General features: G+C 31.7%; 1 protein-coding gene and 1 long non-coding RNA gene across 2 annotated transcripts; both read right to left on the reverse strand.

The window, feature by feature from the left end:
• Window positions 1-4: 4 nt before the first annotated feature.
• LOC134253176 (uncharacterized) lies at window positions 5-18,224 on the reverse strand. The gene is made up of 11 exons (XM_062735689.1): window positions 18,122-18,224; window positions 17,300-17,405; window positions 16,953-17,160; window positions 15,907-16,057; window positions 15,712-15,810; window positions 9,934-10,059; window positions 9,637-9,848; window positions 9,399-9,543; window positions 1,104-1,205; window positions 368-1,000; window positions 5-276 (listed from the first exon to the last, which is right to left on the reverse strand). Exons 1-11 carry the CDS (start codon window positions 18,198-18,200, stop codon window positions 179-181), a joined length of 1,959 nt encoding a protein of 652 aa, XP_062591673.1. The 5' UTR covers window positions 18,201-18,224; the 3' UTR covers window positions 5-178.
• LOC134253170 (uncharacterized) lies at window positions 1,862-4,685 on the reverse strand. The gene is made up of 3 exons (XR_009989080.1): window positions 4,516-4,685; window positions 4,033-4,195; window positions 1,862-2,785 (listed from the first exon to the last, which is right to left on the reverse strand). It is a non-coding gene; the product is annotated as an uncharacterized LOC134253170 (long non-coding RNA).
• Window positions 18,225-19,427: the final 1,203 nt, after the last annotated feature.

Here is a 19,427-nt window from a genome sequence, read left to right on the forward strand (position 1 = left end):
TCTGAGAGGAATCTTTAGTATATGAAAATGTTTTACCTGTAGAGCCGACCATGTTTCCAGCAGCTTGGGTTGTCAATGTAGACAGAAATGCTGTAACATAAAAATGTGAATGTGCGTTTGTTTTGGATGTATAGACGTTTTAGGCACTAAATATCATAGATGGTGAAAAATTTAAGTTTCAGTCATTACTCATACCAAGGTTCTTACTTGTCTTATCTGTTTTCGTTGTAGGATTAGCAGTGGATGTTGTTTGTTGAGCCTTGGTTGATGTAGGAGCTAAAATATATTTGAGGGAAACTCTTCAATATGATAAGCTAATTCCTGATCTTTTTCAGTTAAAATAATAAGAACTATTATTAATACTTACCAGTAACTAATCCATTAATCACTAGGTTTTCCCTATGAGAATCAAAAGATTGCACTCCACTGACGGTCATAGAGATGGACACCTGATGATGATAGCCGTATCCTATTGTAAGCGGCATGACCTGATGAGCCACTGTTGGTTGGGGTTGGCTTACAGAACCAGCTAGGTTATTATCAATGACAAGTAAAGACCCGGATGTCTGGCTCCAGGAGAGCTCAATTTTGTGCCAGACATTCAAGGTCAAGGTATTTGCTACCGATACGATCCACTGTTTAGATGTTGTTGTAACGACAAAATGTAGTTTATTATTTTGGTAGAAGAGAGCTATCCCCTTGTGATTCTGAAGGTCTCCGCCACTGGATACAATGTATGTGTTATCAGTGAGTTGATGAAGATTCACGTTAATGGCAAGAGTAAAACCAGACGAACACGTGTCAATGTCCTTAAGACAGGCGTTAAATCCCGTGTTGTTGACTGTTATATAACTGTTCCCTGTCAGGTTTATCGCCTTTCCAATAACACTGTTTACAAGGGTTGCAGTTCCATGAATGTTAAACGTAGTGTGCAGGCTTGTGTGAATAACATTCTGTATGATTTGTGTAAGTCCCAAATTAAGGTGTACCATATTTGAAGCTGTAAAGAAAAGAGCGGCACTCTTTTGGAGCTACCATGTTTCTACTCTTTCAACCGTTTGAATGTAATTGAAGTAATTTGTTACTTGAGTAAGCAAACTTACTTTGTTTATCACAGCTGTTCCCATAGAATCCAGGAGGACATTTGCAACCATTAACACCAATACATGTCCCCCCGTTCTTACAGAAATATCTACTACAAAGACCTACAATATAAACATAATGCAAGTTATTAACCCTTTCTCTTCCGGCGCATTTTACGTGTTTTTGGAGGCCTTTTGACATGTCATTACTAAATTACTTCTAACTTTTTTATCCTAGGTGAAAGCTAGGCATAATTCATACCATTTTGAAGGGGATTACATAGAGATGATATTTTATGACTATTTAGATGCTCAACCACTGACCTTATTAGTAAAAATTGAGGTCAAAGGTCAATTAAGTGCAAAATTTTATGGAATTTTTTGATACTTTTTAATCTTCAAGCTAAATATTAAGTATTATGTATGTTGAAATAGGAAATTTGGGATATACCCACAAAAGAGCATTATACTGTAGTACACAAAACACATAAACTTTTTTTTCAATTCTGCATATAACTACTTAAAAGGGGTTGCTAAGCAACGCAGAATTCTTTAATTTTCGGGCAGAAATTTTCATTTTTTACTCAATCTAGATACATTTATGCATCCAAGCACATATTACAGTTAGATGTGAGGTCATAAAATTACAAGGGACATACAGTAGATAAATTGTGTTAAAGTTTGACCTCATTAGATCTATTTTTAGGAGGTCAAAGGTCAAATAAGTGCAACAATTTCATCAACTTTTTTCAACACTTTTCAATATTCTTGACATAATTTTACACAATGGATGCTGAAATGGAAAATTCTGAATATACTCTCAAAAAGGGATCAGAACTGCAATATCCATGCATCATTTTAGTTCAAATATCTGTTTAATGACCTTTTAGTGGTTGCTAAGCAACAACATTTTAAAGGTTTTGGCTATATACATGTTTGTTATTTCACATTCTGGACACATTCTAGACACTTTTTGTATATTTCATGATATTGTTTGTAAGATATATATGGGCCATAAAGATGAAAGAACATTTTTGTATTAAAAAAATTGACCTTGACACTCTTGTTCTTCAGGGGGTCAAGGTCATATCAGTACAGAATTCTGCTTTAAACTGTAAGTAAATATCAATTTTGAAATGCTTCATACATGGATAAATCATCTAATAGTTGACGTAATAAAAATGGCGAACGACAAAATTTGCAAGCAAAGAATTCTGGTCTGCTTCTTACAAACCCCTAGCAAAACATGTATACAATCTTTTTGTTAAACAAGAAATCCATTCTCTTGATGCCATTAAAAATAATCTTTATTTTCATGGATTTAATCTAACAAGAAAAAAAAAACTAAATGATTTCATTACAAGATTTTTCTGGTATAACTGAGCTTAAGGGGTACAATAAAGACTTGACATGTTATCTTGGAGGGAAATAATAATAATAAATAGCATTGGCAATATTTAGCCCAAAACTGCTTAGTCAATAAGTTGAAAATTTGATGCTTATATCCAAATATACAAATCCAGATATATTGCAAGATGAATTCCAAATCAGACTGAAATCTTCAACAAAATGTTGAAGAGCACTTTTACTTTGTGTCCACCATTCTCTTATCAACTGTTACTTCTCTGTAAGACTGGAGGAAATTCTTTGACTTGTCCAAGACATTATAATTTGCTTTCAAGTTCAAGTGATCAGCTTCTATCCTGTAAAAGATTTAAATATTTTGAAACAGATACATGCCATTGTGTATATGAATTTACATTTATAAATAAAATTAAGAATGCTAAAATTACTACATTTATTTGATTTTCCTTTTAAAATTAAGATTGCATCTATTGTGTGATTCAAGTAGTTAAATGATATTGTTAAGTCAATGTATCAGGACTGATAATTCAACAACCTTGTAGTAAACCATTATGGTAAAATTACTGAACTAAAACAAATAGCATATATGGCAATCTGCTAAAGCCAGACCTCTGTTTACGCTATCGCAATATGTAAAAAAAATCTGGCAGTGGATGGAAGATCTAATTTTAATTAGATTGCTACAAAAGCCATGAAGGGACACAGCAATTTTTCAAAAAAGTAGAAAATGAAATCTCAAATTAGACAATCCAATTCCACGGATACTAAATCATTCCCTCGATTTATAATTCGAGATCTCGAATTACACAATCTGATCTTACAGATTACTACTTCGCCCCCTTGATTCATAATTTGAGATCTCGAATTACATACTGCTAATTTGTTTTCACAGATTAATAATTCGAGATCTCGATTTGTTACAACGTCAGTCCTATGATTTTGGCAATCTGTGCTCTTGAATTTTATTACATATATATATGTACAGATACATCCAACTATTTTAATCAATTAGTGCGTTCACTTCTTTTTATTTTGTTTCAGCAACCGGTCATTTCCAACCTCTTTCATAACTAATTCAACGTATATTTATTTTAGAAATATTATGATTACACAGGACCCATATTCACTTTACTATATCGGACTTTCAATTATCTTAATATACACGTAACCAAAAACCTCTAAGATTTTTTGTTGTACAAATATCAGTACTAGCATATGGATTTGAAAATGTTCATTTATTTTTTCATTTTGGTAATATGGTAATATGTAATAAAAGGTTGGATGTAAAATACTACAATACTCTATTCTTTAAACATGTATTACCATATCCGATATGTACGGATAAATAATTTTAATGAAATCATGGGAAGGGTTTACATTCCGAGGGAACATGTCAATGAATTATACAATCTGAGATAATGGATTGTGTAATTTGAGGGAAGATAATCTGTGAGAATATGAATTGGCAATTTGTTATAACAGATTGTCAATCCGAGAGAATGGATTGTGTAAATCGAGAACTCGGTTTACTTTTATAAATTTTTAAAAATTCTATGTCCCTTCATGGCTTTCATAGATTGCATACCTGCATGGCTGCCAGGGTTGTAAAAAGAAGGGAGACAATAGACTGCAATGTTACTTCAGGGCAAAATTCCTGGGGCAAGGCTGTTCGTGAGCATGGGAGTGTTGATAAACCATCCAGTGAGTTTGACCACCCATATATATGATGTACGATAATTGGAAAGTGTCTGAAAAAATGAGAAAATGGAAATTCTAACCACAAACTTTATGCAGATTGGAAATACAACAGCAGTCTATAAAAACAGCTTGTTTCATATCTCGGCATTCATTCAAATAGATATTACGTGTTTAAATAATGTGTTTGTATGAATAATCAAGCATCATAAGTATTATGTGTTTCAAACACTTATTTTTCAAAATATAAATCAAATGTTTATAAACATGAATGTATGAATGATTTATCATGAGAATGACACAAATGAAATTTGACTTTATTTTTTGAAATTTTAGAAATACAGAAATTTTCAACAACAAAACAAAAATTTACCTGTTCATTGGTGTCCTTACATATTAATTGGCATTCGTAGATCATGGTGGGCTTAGCAAGTGGGTATTCACAGATGAAAGTATTGTTGCATATGTTGCCAGCACCCTAAAAATTCAAAGTGAAAGTGGTATATGTACACACTGGTACACACATACTGAAAACAACTATCTATTTAATATTATTGGAATCTTATTGATAAGCTGCAAGGTACTGAAAACACGAACAGCTCGGATGCAATCGATCCAAACACCTGGGTCTCTCACTTCCAAAATCTAAACCAACCAAAACCCAAGTATGCTCAACGTCTGGCACAGCTTGATAATATTCTTACCAATCTGGAAAAAAGTAAATGTTTTAGTGAACTTGATAATCATATATCTGTAGCAGAAATTTCAAATGCTATCTCAAAATTAAAAAATGGAAAAGCCCCAGGTCTTGACAATATTTCAAACCATATGATCAAATGTAGTCAAACTTTTTTACTACCATGTCTCTATAAAATATTCAACTGTTGCCTTACATTTGGATATTATCCAAAACCTTGGTCTTCTGGGTACATTATTCCTATTTATAAAAGTAATGATAGTTCTGATCCAAACAACTATCGGGGCATTACAGTTACAAATGCAATAGGAAAGTTATTCAATAAAATACTAGACATTCGACTTGATGAATTTTTAGAAAAACATCATGTAATAAGTGATTATCAGATCGGCTTCACTCGAAAAGCAAGAACATCAGACCATATGTATATACTCAAGACAATTATTGATAAGTACTGTAATACTAAAGATGGTAGAGTATATGCCTGCTTTGTTGATTTTCAAAAAGCCTTTGATACTGTTATACACACAGGGATCAAAATTAAACTCCTCAAAATAGGGGTAGGAACAAATTTTTATGAAGTAGTGAAAAGTATGTATACATCAAGTAAATCCTGTGTCAGAGTCGATAATAAGATTACTAACTTTTTCCCAATAACTTTGGGAGTGAAGCAAGGTGACAATCTCAGTCCCAATTTATTTAAAATTTTTATTAATGATCTTCCAGATTACCTGAACTCAGCTACTGACCCTGTTTATTTAAATTCAAATTCAGTTAAATGTTTGATGTATGCTGATGACATAATTCTACTCTCCTCCACAGCGGAAGGTTTACAACAAGAACTTAATATTCTACAGCAATACTGTAACGATTGGTGTCTCTGTGTAAATACATCTAAAACAAAGATAGTTGTTTTTAACAAAGCAGGTAGACTCTCCAAAACAAAATTTTACCTCGATGATGTCGAACTGGAATGTGTGTCTGAATACAAATATCTAGGTGTGACATTTTGTTCTTCGGGTTCTTTCTCCTTTGCTCAAAAGCAGCTTTATCAAAAAGCATTAAAATCATTTTTTAAACTCAGGAAAAATTTCATTTCCCTGAATCCTGAGGTTAAAACCACTATTCATATTTTTGACCATACAATTAAACCTATTTTATTGTATGCATCTGAAGTTTGGGGTTGTTTTAATCCATTTACAAAAAAAAATAGCATACCCAATTGTACTATTGATAAAATATACTCCAACTTATTCTGTGAAAAACTCCACTTGAAATTTTGTAAATCAGTACTAGGTGTGCATAAAACTGCAACTAATTTTGCTGTATTGTCTGATTTAGGTAGATTTCCCCTGCACTTTGACATTGTAAGATCAATGATAAGGTACTGGTATAGGCTTGAAAATCTAGGCCATTCTTTCCCAATTTTAAAAGATGCATATTGTGAATCCAAATCATTGTTTGAGAAAAACATCCCTTCTTGGTACAGCTCCATTAATTTTCTTATTACCAATATCGAGGGTATTCGTGATTTAACTTCAGTCAAAATGCACAAATTCAAACGTGAACTTAAAGATTGTTTATTTAGATATTATATACAAGAGTGGAATTCTCAACTTAAATCACACTCTGATAAAAAGCTGAGATGCTATAGCACTTTTAAACAAAATTTTGGTCAAGAAAAGTATCTTAATTTAATTAAGAATTTTGAGCAGAGGAGAAGTTTTACTCGTTTTCGCATATCAGCTCACAGACTTAATATTGAAAGGGGTCGATATATAGGTATTCCTAGAGAAGAAAGACACTGCAATAGATGCAATAACAAAACAGTTGATGATGAGAAACATTTTCTCTTTTCATGTAATCACATTAAGGATGAAAGAAAAGTCTTGTATGAATTAATAAACAATTCCTGTAAGAATTTCCACAACTTGGACAGTGAAAATAAGTTAAATTGGCTCATGACTAATGAGGATGTGCAAATACTGATTCAAGTCAGTAAAATGATTATGAGAGCTGAAGTATGAAAAGTATTAGTAAACCTGGTTTTTTTTTTTTTTTTTTTTTTTTGAAATTTAATGTGTCCCCTCATTCCCTTCTTAAATGTACAGAATCAGTCAGAATGGGTGTCTTGAATACTTAGAGTACGGGTTTGCCAGTATAATCGGCTGTGCAGAGGCATCGTCCCCTGGTACCCTCTGTATCCAAGTTACCTTTTCTTTACATTAATTGTATGCTACCTTCAAGATCACAGATTTACATTTATACAGGATAGTACCATTTGTTTATATATATATACATATAATTGTGTGTAAATTATTATTTTTGTATGCATGGATATGTGTAACAATAAGTGTATGTTTATAATATATACTATACATACATATATTTGTATATAAATTATTATTTTTGTATGCATGGATTTGTGTAACAGTAAGTGTGTGTTTGTGTATGTGGGTATGCATATGTCAAATATCTATTGAACTAACTCCAAGAGATTAGTTTGCATTAAGTTTCTAATTATATGCTAAGTACTTATTAATTGAAATTACTATTTCTGTTAATACTTAAATGATTTTTTTTTTTTTTGAATGACCATCTTCAATACTTAGGGTACAGGTTTGCCAGACTGGCTGTGTAGAGGTATCATCCCCTGGTGCCCTTTGTATTCAAGATGCACTAGTATTATATTAGAGTACTGCCATTACTACAAGATTTTTTTTTTTTTTTTTTTTTTTTTTTTTAATTTACCTTATATCTATTTTTTTTTTTTTTTTTTAATTTACCTTATATCTATCATTTTTATTTAATTGTGTTTTCTTTTATCATTCTATGGTTTCTATGCTTTTGATCCAGTGTGGTGATGCACTTCTCAATGTCAAACTTAATCACAAGTCATGTTACATTATCCTTAATATAGAATTGTAATCAATGTTATCATTTTGTAATAATTGTTCATGCCCCCTGTGGGCCCTTGATTGGTGAATAAACATATATATATATATATAATGGCAACTTTGATTTTACTTTGAACTTATGAGTGTTTGTCAAAAGCATCAAAGTTCAAAAGCAACACAAAATTGGCTGAACAATACGAAATACGCACACTGAAATATGAAGATCTAGTGCATGTACATGTCTACATTTAGTTTTCTTTTGAACGTGAACTAATTGCGTTTTAAACTTAAACTATTCAGTCAATATACACGTATTCTCACCTGCTAATACCAAAGGATGTCCATATTATTTGATTCATTGATGTGATGATCTTCGTCGTGAAATAATCATGAAAACTGACGTTCAGATTTCACCATCATGTTGTTTGTTTACTGCCACCATAGCGGAAACACGTGGTTATTTCAATTCGTATCAACTCATACAGTGATGAGTTGTATTTATTTATAAATGCGAATATTTCGTGTTAATATAGATCTAATTAATTTGCAAATTAAGTATACAATATAACAAGATACAACTATATTAAAATCTGATTTTTTTAAGTAAAGATCGACGTTTAGGGAATCTACAATTTTTCTCAACATTGTACATCACTACATGAAATTTTCATCATTACATGTGGATGAATAAATTGACATTTCATTTCGATCACACAAAAGGAAGAACGATAGTAAATATTTGTTTTTTTAAATGTATTTTTGTATTATGCATTTATTTCAGTAAAAAATATATATTTAAATGGTCAAAAAAGTCTTATAAAAGAATTTGTTGTTTCGAGTAAGACGCAACAATATCGACCTTGACGTTACATGGTAAATATTGACCGATTTTTCCATAAAAACTATGCGAAGGTCACAAATTCAATTTATCGCAATTAAGAAAATACCGAGCGTAAGAAGGTCTGTAAGGGCTTGTTGGAAAGGAAATTTTCTCCACTTTTACCAGCTTTATTTTGTTTTCCCTATTTCAACACAGAAATAAACGTAAAACTGAGCTTTGTTTAAACATTACGAATAAAACCGAGAAAAAACACATAAGTGCAAGAAAATTCTTGTTTTTAAAATATACCTTAAAGTAATAACAATAATTTTTACATATTTTAAAAGTAGAGAAAATATGCTTTAAGAACATACCATGCTTTCTTCATAAAGTTAAACAGGAAAAAATTGTCAATCGTCTGGAAAATCGGCAATCGCTTTGGAAAATTACGCCATTTTCAAAAAGTCACGTTTGTCTTTACAACGTAAAATCGATTAAATACCGGCAATCAAGACATAATCTTTTTAGATATTTTAAAAGTAGAGAAAATTTCCAAAAAGATGATATATAGTTTATATACCTTCATGCTACCATTAAATAGATACGGAGATCTTATTTTCGCGAAGTCGTGTTTTAACGCGCCACCGGTCAATTTGACCGGTACGGGTACGGAAGTGAAGGGGTTAAAGCAGAATTGTATTGGTAAACAAATACAAATCAATATAGTCAAAACTATTTTTTAAGTGTATGTAGAGTTTGAAAAGGTGTATGCTTATACCAAATATTATTCTACTGAAAAGCCGTACTATTTATATTAATACTAATAAAATCAGAACTATAACCTGCTGGATCGCATCCAACAACCTCCATTCTAAAACAAGCTGCTGTATAGTATGTTTCTGAATAAATTCTAATGGCATCTGTGACAATGTATGGATTCAATCCGATATTGTAGTATAACGTTGAGTTGTAAATTGAGGGTATGTGCTAAAGAAATAAAAAGGTGTTATCTCATCATATGCCTGCATCCCATATCGAAACGTATCATTATTAACTGATCAATGATGCTTATTTGTTTACCTCATGAAAGCTACGCCATTCCTTGATGGGATCCATCGCAGATATGAATTTCAGTTCAAAAGTCTCCATGTACATGCTGGGGAATGTATGCGAATCTTTCTGACTGGGGTGACGAAAATTCAAACCAGACACGGCCATAGGTTTAGGAAGTCTGACTTCAAGCCAAGGCTGATGGTCACTGGACGCTGGACACCATGCTCCATTCTCTTCTCCTGTATGGTACATCGATTTCTCTTAATATTCTGTTTATAGGTAGAACATGAAGATAAATAGTTATAGAAAACATTGATGTTTTACCTGAACAGCAGTTGTATCGGACCTTGTCTTTTGTTTTCCCCGCTGCTGACGATGACACAGATATCATACTATCTGTAATGGCCCCGCTAGCCAAACCAAGGGCAGTACTGCACACTGTAAAATATTCTGAGTTTGTGTATTTTAAGTGAATTATAATTATATCGGTACTTGAATTTGCTACTTGAAAGAAATAACGATTCAATTGTGTTTTATGACTTATTCTCTTTAAAGATACTCACCAGGATTTGAAACTGAAATAGAAAGGAAAATGGAATGAAGTTGAATGTACATATATAATCAAATATTTACCAGAAATCAAACATTTTAAAATGGGATTTAAGTAGATATTCTTCTCGTATTTATCATATTTAGAAATTTAAAAAAAATACATTTTATTTTTTAGCATTTTTATAAAAATTAATATAGATCTAATTTATTTTAATTTAATTTTATATGAATATAGATTTTTGAAAAGATTCAAGAAGACAATGTCACTGACATTGAATACATTACTTGCATATTTGACCGTTTCATTAAAAGATCAAGGTCATGTCAAGGTTAATATCTTTTCATCAAAAATTATTATTGCCAATGATGTAATGTTGTTTTTTTTATAATGGGGTTGTGGTTGTGTTAGAAAGTGCACATGGGGAAATGAGACGTTATTTTTTATAAGTTCAATAAAATAATTCTTAAATGATAACAAGTAAATTAATCATGAGTAAAATATTTTAAAAAATTGCTTTAAACTTAGTTTTAATTGTTTTTATTATATTTCAACTTCATTGTCATTTCTCATCAGATAATTGATAATTTATGGTAATATAAAAAGGGTGTCTTCCCACTTAGCCAAAATTCTGAAGAGTTAACAATAGATACTCCCCAGCCTGGGAGTGTGTAAGATATGAAAGGAAATTGTCATGACTTTCCGGATAATAATGACATGATAAAAGTGCATGTTGAATAAAAATTGAAAAAAAAAATTCAACTAGTAAAAATTGTTTTGAACATGCTCTACAGCTGCAAATGACACCAAGATATTTTTCTACATTTTGCACCACAGCTTCTTTGCAGCATACTCTGCAGAAACCATGGTCAATATCATGTGACCAAGATCCGGGGTACTTGTAAGCACGTGGTTCATCTTCATTTTGATGACAATAGATTCTTATCATTCATCAATGATCCATCGTTGCAGACACGTAGCAACAGGGGGAATGGGGCCTGCCCCCTTTTTTCAAACCTAACTTTTTTATACTAAATATTTAAATGTTCATTGAAGGCTGTTTGCCTCCCTCCCCCTTAAAGTTACAGTGAGAAGCTCAAATAGGTTTTTCGAGTTTAGGCAGTTTCCCTTTTTTTTCCTTGTCAAGTTTTCTCGAGTAGGTTAAAAAAATTCTCTGGCTGCCCCCCTTTCAAAATCGATTCTACTTCACTGCACTGCCATTTTTTATACATCATCAATCTATTATAATCTATTTATGAGCAAATGCGGTAAAATGTGTATTTATTTAATTCTTAAGAATTATTTATTTTGCTTTGAAGACAGCCCGAAATAAAAATTATTCAACTATTTCGCCTTTGAATATCTTGACGTGCTTTGTTACAACGCACTTTGAAAAATTACGCACTTTGAAAAATTTTTTCAAAGTGCGTTAATTTTTGGGACCAGGTTAACGCACTTCGAAAAATTTTTTCAAAGTGCGTTGAATTTGGGACCAAATCAACGCACTTTGAAAAAATTTTTCAAAGTGCGTTAAGACTGTACATCATAATTTTACACCATGTAAACATTTAACGCACTTTGAAAAAATTTTCATGAAACAAAAGGAATTAGACTTACATGTATATTTTAGAAATAGACAACAGTATTACCCCCTCGCAACGTATGATGGGATATAGTGATGCGATTATGTGTGTTATTACTTTATGTGTATGTTTTTTTTATCTGTGTGGAATTGACGTAATTTGTATCGCGATCGATGTCAAATGCTGCCTTGATTTACTGAACATGCTTTTTGGGAAGGAATGCTCCGCTTTGCGGTGCCCTTACTTTGATGTTTTTCTTTCTAAAAACTGATGGATTGAAGAAAACCTAGAAACGGACAACGAAGAAAAGACTGGCTGAATTAAGGTCCATCAGCTTAACTCTTTATCATTCCCACCCAGATGTATCTATTTCTATAACTCGTAAACTTAAGTGTCAATGATATTTGGAAAAAAGAGCATTCTAAATACAGTATAAGCACTGTACAAGGAAGTCTGTAGTAAATCGAAATTTTGTTCTTTTAAATCTCAAAGTCTATTTATGTTCATTTTCAGGAAAATCAGAATATTAATAACATTAATTACATTTAATTATATTAAGTACCTGTCTGCTTTTCGATGTTAATTTGATACCATATCTGATATTCTCTCTGTTAACCTCCAGGTATTTAACTTACATGATATTTTCATAGGAATTGTTCATTTATCATGTATCTAATATCTTTTCTCATGTTTTACGCAAATAAATAAAGCATATATAAATTAATAAAATACAATTATTTAGTTTTAAATAGCTTTAAAATTGGTGAAAAATAAGCATTTTTTTCGTTTTTTGTCTATAAACATATGCCCCCCCCCCCCCCCCGTGAAACACAAAAAGCTTTGGCATAAATTTGTAAAATGACAGTCCATATTATCTGTAAAAAGGAATTTTTGTTTCACGGGGGGGGGGGGGGGGGGGGAGTTGTTTTAAAAATATTTTCATTTTTCCGTTAATTTCTATAGTGGAAAACACAAGTTTTGCCAAAATTATAGAGTTATCTCTCTTTGGTATCCCAAATAAGTAAGGTTTTATGAAAATTCATATAAATATGTATAAAAATTTTGAGAATCATTCCAAGATGTTAACTTTTGAGAATTGACTTAGAGATAGGCGGAAGAATAATACTATCGTTCGTAGTTCTTTACGACCTTGAATGTTGACCTTTTGACCCCAAATTCAAAAGGGGTCTTCCTAAGGCCACAGGGATTCTGTTATGTTAAATTTCATTGCAAAAGCCCAAAGGGTTGTCGAGATATCGTGTGGAAACGAAAGCGTTACAGAAAGACGGATGGACGGACAGCTAGACGGACGGACGGACCCAAATTAATATCCCACACTTTTCAAGCGGGGGACAAAAAGTATCAAATCAGGTTCAAATGATAAGTTATCATACTTAAGATTTGTAGGAATATTGACTAAGCCATGCAGAATTTTTTTTTCAAAGTGCGTTAATATGGTCCATATTAACGCACTTTGAAAAAAAAAGTTTTTTTTCAAAGTGCGTTAACCTCACTCTAAAAAAAGTTTTACTTGTTGTTTTTAAAATAAGATATTAGATTAAGAAAAACTAGTAATTATTAGTAATCCATTTAGTCAGAATAGCAAGTAAAAGACTATCATAGTTAGTAATTGTAAACATGATTAGTAATAAGGATGAATTCATTTACTTATAAAATGATTTACTAAGTATCAATAGAATTACTTAAATTATAGGAATTGTATTACTTTAAGTTATTAATGAACTACTCATTTTTGTTAAATTATTATTACTTAATTTAGAGATAATATGCTTTCTATTTACTAAATTTTATGAATTATTACTAAGTAAATGTAATTCTGAAATTAATCAAAATCTAGAATATTATTACTCAAAAGAATACTAAGTAAATAAAATACTTATCATATTTACTAAAATCGACATTATTTACCAGAAACAATGCAAGGTACCGACCCTCTGACATGCGAGTACTACTCACAGATTTCTTTATTTGAGTTCCCTAATTGGGCCCTCTGAATAGTTTAATAGAAGAAATCTACTTTTGATGGAAACAATTATATTTTCTATTTCTTTTGCCAATTTCTTTGTAATTATTTTATTATATATAACAATAAAACATTTGATTCCAAATTCGAAAGCCTTATAAATTGAATAAGTTGTATCTTTTTAAGGACCATTTTAAAAATGGTTAAACATTTCAAGTACTTAATTTCGCATTTTTATTAGTGTGACTTTTTTTTCACATGAGGGTATATTTAGAAGAAAGATAACTCCTCCTCACAGACAATTAATGATTAGACTACCATATTTAAGTAATACTGATCTGAATTCTCCTTGATTTAGTAAATAAATTTTTGTTTTAAGTAAATTAATTAATACAATTCAAACAAGATGTGTTTGTGAAACACCTATGCCCCTGTATGGCAACATAGCAAAGGTTAAACTTTTCTTATATGCAAATTCAAATTATTGGGATTTCTTGATATCTCCAAGGTCAAAAGGTCAAGGTTATTGGTATCTAATGAAAGGTCTTGCCACAAAAAATACATTTGTGAAATGTGGAAACACTTGCCTCAACCCTTCAGAAGTTATGGTCAAGGTTACCAATTTTGAAATGTAGGTCAAACTCCAAGGTCAAGGACAAAGGGACAGATTTGGTGGTACCCTAAGAAAGGTCTTGTCACAAGGATGAACTATGTAAAGTATGAATGCACTAACCCTAATCCTTTTAAAGATACAGTCAAGGTTTGCTTTTTAAAAGTGGGTCAAACTCCAAGGTCAAGGTCAAAGTGTCAAAGTTCTTGGTATCCTCTGAATGGTCTTCTCAAAATGATTACATATATGTAAGTATGAAAACACTATTCCTTACCATTCAAAAGTTATGGCCAAGGTTAAAGTTTTTTTTTCACAAGGATGGAAATCTCCAGGGTCATGGTCAAAATTTCATAGTTGTTGGTATTCAATGAATGTTCTTAGCTTTCAACAAAAAATATATATGTGAAGTATAAATGTCCTGGTATTTACTGTTCAAAAGATTTGGATAAAGAATAAGTTTGGATTTTTTGTGTATAAGTGAGTCAAACTTTAAGGTCAAGGTAAAATTTGGTGATACTCAGAGAAAGGTCTTGTTACAAGGAATACACGTGTGAAATATGAAAGTCATAGCTCCACTAAATCAAAAGTTATGGGCAAGGTTAAAGTTTCTGCAGATAAACAGACAAACATAGGGACAGCTAGACAGACAGACGGACACGACAAAAATTATATACCCCCGAAACTTCGTTTACGGGGGCATTAAATTATTAGTTATATAGTAAATAGTGGTAAAATGTAAGTAAAGACCAAGTTATGTTAAAACTTATATACGCAAATTTAAGTAAATATAAATTACTAAGTAAAACTTTTTAGTGTGTAAGTAAAACAATTCTTTAAAATACAAAAATCAAGTAAAACGTTTGAATCTAGTAATTGACATATATTTCAGTAATTGATTTTAAATTTTAAGTAAATGCTTAGTAATTATCTATTACTTATCTTTGTTATTTCAAGTAAAAAATGACTACTAAGTAAAACTTTTTTAAGAGTGCTGGTCCCAAAAATTAACGCACTTTGAAACATTTTTTCAAAGTGCGTAATTTTTTCAAAGTGCGTTGCCACAGTGCTTTCCTTGCATGGACGCTTTTAAAATTGTGAATGTTTTTTTAATGCTAAATTTTGTTTGCGGCCGATTTTTGTTGCATCAATTCAACTTGTTTTAAAAAGATTTTTATTTTTTTATTTTTACATAAAATGTTCATAAAATAAACTGTCTACCAGATAAAAATATCAAATTGAGTTAAACAGTGAAAATAATTAGATATTGGATAACCCGATAAACAATAGGTTTTTTTTAATATTGTAAATTTTGAAACTTAAAAAAATTAGGATGACTGATATAAGTGGATATAAAAATTAATTTATGTTCCCTTACTCAGGTTTTCGCATCTTGCTCCATTGTAGTTGTTTGGGCATGCACACGTGTTTTCAGCCAGACACTGGCCTCCATTCAGACAGGTGTTGGGACACAGAGCTAAATCAGATTAACTGAATTTGAAATAAGGTGGACATATTATGATGCTTTCCCAACGTTTACAATCAGTCATTGTGATCGGAATATTAATCATACCTTCATAATTGTTGCATCCTAAAAGGTCAAATCTTAGACACGGACTTTTCTGGTAATGGAGGATGTTGATTCTGAATTTGGTCACAACAAGACCTGGATTTATTGTAATGGTTGTAGAAACTGTGTTGTTGTCTTTGAGAGCATCAATAGGCTACCAATAAATATTAAAAGATTAAAAAAGGGAATCAGTTCTTTGCTTGCCAATACAAGGCCGTAACTAGGTTCCAATTTTTAGTGAGGTAAGGGTGTTGCCATTGGGCATTTCTAGTCCCGCCAGACGGGGCAAGGGTAGTACCTGATAGCCAGTGATGTGGGGTTTCCAGGAGGAGGGGAATCCTGAAACCTGGTTATCAGAAAATAAAAGATTTAACCTTAGAAAGTAATTACGTTTTTGAATTGTCGCTCGCATGACACTGTGGTTAGAGCGTATGGTCGTATGCTCTAGAGCCGCAGACTATAAGGAGTTGATCCTTACATCGCGGGTTCGAATCCCACTGCGGGATGTAGACCGGTCCTTCGGATGAGACCGTAAAAATCGAGGTCCTATATCACAGTAAGTGATGGCACAAAAAGATATTTCACTGTTCAATCATCTTCAGTGACCCTGAAAGCCTAGTGCAGATTTAAAACTTGCAGCCCTCCACTGGCAACCAGTGGTGTCTCAATATGAATGAGAAATTCTTAGAAGGGATGTTTTAACAATCAAACAGTTTACAAAACAAACATTTTGAATTATATTTTACATGCGTTCTAAATGATTTTGAGGCACCTGGCGAGATGAACGATTTACATAAATTGAAACAAAAGTTGAAATTATTCATTTAGCAGGAAGACACACATAATTCATAAGTTTAGTTTAACACTTTTTCACTTTTCAGAAAATTCTAAAAATTTAGTGAGGCATTTGCCTCACTTGCCTCAATGGTAGTTACGGCCTTGCAATATAAATTTGAAAGTTTCTAAACGTTTAAAGTTCGCGTAAACAAATCTTGATTCTTTTAAAAATTGAAAAACTTACACATCATTGAAAAACCAAGCAGGTTTACCTGTGGCTGAATTGGATCAGAAGATACATACTGCCAAGACGTTGACCCCTTCAACATAAATTGTAAAGATACTGACGTTACATAACCCGCGTGGACATCTTCTGGTTTCTGAATGACCAGTCCACGTATTCCTACACCTTGATCGAAATCCACCTCTATCCAGTTATCCGTGGAGTGTGAATTACCACACCATCCACCTTTTTCTTTTCTACCTGATGCATTGGAAGATAGCTAGATAGTTTTGTTTCCATTGATATTTTAACATTGTTTTCGAGTATCATTTGATAAATTTACCTTACTCATTGTCCATAACAGCAGATTTATTATAATTATCTGTTTAATAAAACTCACTTGCACAGCAATCAATTCTGGCATTTACAAGACTTCTTGCTAATGCATTGGAACTTTTGATCATGGTTTCCGTTATACCGTTCCACAGGGTTGATTTACACACTAAAATATAAATGTCATAAAAAATAGCTACCAAGTTACTAATTTTTTTTATTTATAATAACTAAATCCTACTAAGAATAATTACCATTGATTGTTTGCCATTCAAGTTTTATTGAGTTACATGTAAATCTAGTCCTTTCAAGGGACATGGACACCTTCTCAGCCAAAAATTTTCAAATTTATTTTTCCATTTTTATATTTTTTAGGCTTGTCAATGATTGCAATTTACCATTCAATAATTAGAGCTCTAATGTTACTACATGTACGTTCTAAATCTACCTTATAAATTTAAGCTTTTTCAATCAAATTTTGACAAACATTTTGATTTTTTTTCATACATGTATTGTTGTGTGGAAAAGCGTTTTTCCTTACATTAATATAGGAAACAGAATTGCCTTTATTTCCATTTTGTGTTGCTTTATTTTTTCCATCAACTCTGTGGACTTACTCTAACACTACTCATACATGTATAGAGTTAGACTTACCCCATACAGTAGTGGGCCTTCTCCCTTTCATTTTATATTACATTTTATATATTTTTTATTACTCTGACGAGATTGCTGCTTTTCCATGATTGAAATATAATTACATGTACTACTAATATTTAGATTTAAACATTAATTTTTATTTTATAAATTGTCCTTATACTTTTATTCAAAAAGATTCATCATCTTGTTGACATTGTGAGTTTTAACGCGTCATACAAAAACTCTTACCTGAGTCTGGAAGTGAAGAATTGACGCCAGAAAACGTAAGGTACAAAAGCAACATAGGCAGCGCCTTGATAGACTTCATTGTGACCAACGCCTTCTTGGGCCTGAAAAACATTATGTACAGTCCTCTATAATCTTTTCCTTGTTTTATAACAATTCATATCTGGGAGAGAACTTAAGAAATAACTTTTTACCTAGGACACACAAATATCAAGTATGATTATATTCAGTTAAATTATGTCAATTCTTCATGGGAGTTTGATAAAAAAAAAAAACACCTTGTATAAGATCGGTCACCAACCAGATATGAAAATGTCTTACAAGTTCATTTAAAGACGAAAAGAATTTTGATCTATTAATTCACTAACTCTCTGAGACTATCAAATTTAAAATTAAAGTTCTAATTGTTAACTGCCTGAATAGCTTCTGTGTATTTCTCTGTTCGTATTTTTTTAAAACCAACTTCCCTTAAAGTTTTGGTTCAATATCAATATACACTAGTACACGAGGGTCATTCAAAAAATACGTAGACAATGCTTCTCATCGTCATATGATTATTACAAGATTATAGATCAACACATTTTCGTAAACATAAACATTTATTTTGTCGAAGTGTGAAGTTTCATTCCATTTGATTAAACAGAACTCACGTAAGCCAAAATTAAACGCAACATGTTTTGTTACCACGGAGCACGGTTAACCAATATTGTAACGTCAAAATCAACGCTGAGAAAGTTTGTCAAAAGTATACACATTTTTGTTATTTGAAACACGGTTTGTTGCGTCTTAATTCTCCATTCAAAATACATATCCACAATACTTAACACCTGGTTTGCTAACAATTGTACAAATATAGCTTGAATTAGAATGTTATTGTTTTCATATTCTTTGATTTACCATGCAACTTTATTATTTCTGCAACATTGAAGCACACATCACGTTCAATGACGTTCACAAACTCTTTCGACAATATTTTTAACTTAAACCTGTTTCTTTGCAGACAATCCATCGTCCGATTCAAACTCGCTACCACTCAAAAATTGTATTTTCAACTTAATACAAATACACAGATTTTTTTTCATACAGATCCTGATTTATAAGGATTTTTTAAGCATGTAGAAAAAGTTTCCCGAACGTAAAGTCTAATTTTATTGCTACTTGCTGCTCCGTGACGTCCTCCAACGTCATGTTTTTTTGCCTTTTTTAATCAAGTCCATATGTATTTAGAAGCTGATATCCTTTAAATGGAATGAGATATTACATAACCTGATTTCATTTTAATTTATACAGCAATACTTTATTTAAACAT

This window comes from Saccostrea cucullata, unplaced genomic scaffold (assembly GCF_032062105.1).
Source record: "Saccostrea cucullata isolate Sc308-1 unplaced genomic scaffold, CSIRO_AGI_Scuc_v1 ctg3909, whole genome shotgun sequence".
Taxonomy (NCBI): Eukaryota; Metazoa; Mollusca; class Bivalvia; order Ostreida; family Ostreidae; genus Saccostrea; species Saccostrea cuccullata.